Below are 3,886 nucleotides of genomic sequence, written 5' to 3' on the forward strand. Positions count from 1 at the left end.
GAAATAAACCTTTGCATAATTCTAATACAGTGGTTCTCAACCAGGGGGAAATTTCCCCTAGGGGAGAAATTTGGATGTTTCAGGGGGGAAGTTCTAGTCTGGAATTAAAATTCTGGAAATTATCAGAAAATAATTAGAAAATACACTCAAACCTCGAATTTCCGTACAAATAGAGACCGAGGCAGGTCCGGAAATAGAAAAGTCCGGAAATTGGTAACATTGGTAAGTGCTAATGGTGGTAGCTGGATAACTGCGCATGCGCAAGGCGAGGATGGTACAATGTTTACACGCGTCATCCACGCTTCCACCCCAGTTCAAGCTTTTTCGTTGTGGTGGCAGGGCATAGGACCACCCACGGTCAGCGCCCTTCAACCCCAAACCAAACCAAACCAGGTGGATGCAGTTAGTTTCTGTTTATTATACATTATAATATGTATTGTGTATGTATAAAGTGTAATAATATACATGTAATAATGTATAATAGAGATAAAGTGTGTTTAAGAGAACAATTGGAGTAGCCTAGGCATACGCAATTGGTGAAACATTGGTGAAGCCCTGTATGCTGCAGTGCGTGAAGTTGGTCCTTGGTGAGGCTGCCCACAACAAAGATGACGCAGATTTCCCTTTCAAACAACACCATTCGGTCACGGATCAATGATATGGCTGAGAGCATCAAGAACCAAGTTGTTCAGAAGGTTCAAGGGTCACAGTTTTTTTTTCGATTCAACTCGACGAATCGACAGATGTTGCCAATCTGTCCCAGCTATTAGTCTTTGTTCGTTATACCACCGAAAAAGGAATTGCAGAAGAATTCCTCTTCTGCAAACCTCTCCAGACCACGACCAAAGCTCAGGATGTGATGGGCCTTATCAATGACTTTTCGAAGACAGCAACATCAGCTGGGAGTTTCTGGTTGGGGTGTGCACGGATAGTGCCCCAGCCATGCTTGGCTCTCGATCAGTGTTCGTCACGCTCGTCAAGCAAAAGAATCCGGCAGTGGAATCGACACACTGTCTGATCCACAAAGAGGTGCTTGCTTCGAGAACTCTCCCCAAGAACTTCAAGCAGCATCTCGAGACTGTCATCAATGACGTCAACTTTACCAAGAGTTCCGCTCTGAGCACTCGGCTGTTCCGTCGGCTCTGTGAAGGCATGGGAGCCGACCACGAATCGTTGCTATTTCATACTCAGGTGAGGTGGCTCTCGAAGGGAAACATGTTGCAGCGAGTCCTGGAATTGTTTGATGAGGTGGTAGCCTTCCTTCGGGCCCAAGAGAATGTTGTACTTCTGGAGGCGTTGGAGGATGAGTTTTTCCGTGTGCGGCTGTCCTACTTGTCCGATATTTTCAGTGCATTGAACGAGCTCAACAGGAAACTGCAGGGCAAAGGGACCAACATTCTTTTTCAGTCGGACAAGATCAGATCTTTCGTGGCTAAACTGGAACTGTGGAAGAAAAGAGCGGGGAGTGGAAGTTTTTCCTAATTCCTCGCTCTCAACGAATGTGTGGAGGATATGGAGGATGGTCTGCCTGATCCAATAGCCGAGGATATCAAACAACACCTCGAAGGCTTGGAGGAAGAATTCAAGTATTACTTCCCGGGGATCAAAAACGAGAGCAACGAGAACAAGCTTATCAGAGACCCATTTCAGAGGAACGTTGATGATGTGCCAGACGCGTGGCAGGAAGAGTTCCTGGACTTGAAAAAAGACTCTGCAGCGAAGGATGCCTTCCAGAATATGGAACTGGAAGAGTTTTGGACCCAAGTCCGAGGAACCTACAGCAGATGGCAACGGTCCTCAAGACTTCTCTGGGGGATGAAGTTTAGACTACCTATTTTTCAATGATTTTTAATAAATTTCTCGAAATTTAAAGACTAGAAACCAGCAACCCCACAGTACTCGGCAACAGTCTTCGCTGATCCTCCATTAATCGTTCCAGGAAGAAACGTTGGATTATTTTCAAACAGACCGTTGTCATATCAAAGAGGAGAGGATCAGTCGCCGGTTGTCAGCTCTCCTCATGTGAAAATGGTGAGAAGAGAGTTCAAGCTACACGGAATTATTATACATGGACAAACGAACAGCAACAGACCTCTTGGTCCTTACAAGGCTGTTCTGGTACTTACATATATATATATATATATATTATCAACCGCATTGCACTTTAATTCTAAGCCATCAACATCGGAAGCTCCGTGGAGGGAACATGAAAAAAATTGAAACGTGGTACGACCGAGGACTCGAACCTACGGCTAGTACGTGACCAGTGCTGTAGTGAAATAGACCATTGCTCCATCTCTCTTGATGGAGCAATGGTCTAAGTCACTACAGCACTGGTCACGTGCTTGCCGTAGGTTCGAGTCCTTGGTCGTACCACTTTTCAATTCCTGCATGTTGCCTCCACGAAGCTTCCGATGTTAATGACTTAGAATTAAAGTGCATTTTGGTTGATAAAAATGTATGTATATATATATATATATATATATATATATACATATATATACACATATATGCAGTGGTGGGATTCAAATATTTTGTCATCCGGTTCTATATACATACATATATATATATATATGTATATATATATATATATATATATATATATATACATAGATATATACTGTATATATATATATATATATATATATACATATATATATATATATATATATATATATATATATATATATATATATACATGTCAAATTTGCATTATTTATGTCCACATGTTGATCCTGGATTCTAACAAATAAAATGATCAATCATAGCTATTTCCCAAATAAAATATGTAAGAAATTGTTAAACATCATATAATGATATAGAGGTAATGATAAACTTGATAATATGAAGATATATCTATGCAGCGGCGGCGCCAGGAATTTTTAATTGGGGAGGCTAAGGGGGGGCTGAGCAAATTTTTTTGGGGGGCTAATAGTAATAGGATAATACACATAAATTATCCTCATTTCAGAAGGGGAGGGGGTTAATGGTTGGGCTAGCACTGATGGCTGACAAATCTTTAGCCCTGGCAATTAATGATTCCACTTAATAAAATTATTTCAATGAGTGTTTTAAATTTTCAATTTGCTCATTTCAGTTGGGGGGGCTAATGGGGGGGCTGGCCACTTTTTTGGGGGCTAAAGTATAGATGGTGGTCGTTCGCCAAATTAGCAAAAAAGCCATTAGATATAGAGTATTTATTAAGATAAAAATAGGCCATATTTTGAATGTAGCTGCCAGTGGAATTTCCTTGATCTGGCAAAATTTGTAATTCAGTTATTTGCTAGAAATCGTAAAATTTTCAGGAAATGAATTCGTGCGTTTTAATAAGTTATTGCTTTACTTTTTATCATGGTAACAAACCTGGTCACCACTTATGTAAATAAACTATGCACTAAATCACTAACGAAACGTACCTTTCAGGTACTTACCGGATACAGGAGACCAGTGACAATGACTGACAGCGACTAGCCGGTTCGCCGAACTAGTAAAATTCCGTGAGACGGTTCTAGCGAACCGGTACGAACCGGCTGAATCCCACTACTGCATATATGTATACACACACACACACACACACATATATATATATATATATATATATATATATATATATATATATATGTGTGTGTGTGTGTGTGTGTGTGTGTGTGTGTGTGTGTGTTTATAACAAAACCACTTGGAAAATAAAATGAAAGGTGACCGAACGTTTTCGTCTATTTAAGACATTTTCAAAGGTACAGAGTAAGGTAGTAGTGACATTATGTATACAAAAGAAGCACACTAAGGGGGAATTAGGACAGGTCTAATAGTGACCTCACTCTCCCAGCATAGCCGAACGTTTGACCCGGCTACTGTCAAGAATTTTGTATGTTACAATGTTATCTAA

The 3,886-nt window shown here is 40.5% G+C and overlaps 1 protein-coding gene across 1 annotated transcript; it reads left to right on the forward strand.

The window, feature by feature from the left end:
- Positions 1-942: 942 nt before the first annotated feature.
- LOC143023425 (protein FAM200C-like) lies at positions 943-1,482 on the forward strand. Its single transcript, XM_076181947.1, has one exon. The coding sequence runs from the start codon at positions 943-945 to the stop codon at positions 1,480-1,482; it is 540 nt and encodes a 179-aa protein (XP_076038062.1).
- The last annotated feature ends 2,404 nt before the right edge of the window (positions 1,483-3,886 follow it).

The sequence above is a fragment of the Oratosquilla oratoria genome, unplaced genomic scaffold (genome assembly GCF_046742065.1).
Source record: "Oratosquilla oratoria isolate Oo_2021 unplaced genomic scaffold, ASM4674206v1 SCAFFOLD47, whole genome shotgun sequence".
Classification (NCBI taxonomy): domain Eukaryota; kingdom Metazoa; phylum Arthropoda; class Malacostraca; order Stomatopoda; family Squillidae; genus Oratosquilla; species Oratosquilla oratoria.

Excerpts from the sequence above, each read along its gene's own strand:
- LOC143023425 (XM_076181947.1), top strand. The coding sequence starts at position 943 with ATGCTTGGCTCTCGATCAGTGTTCGTCACGCTCGTCAAGCAAAAGAAT.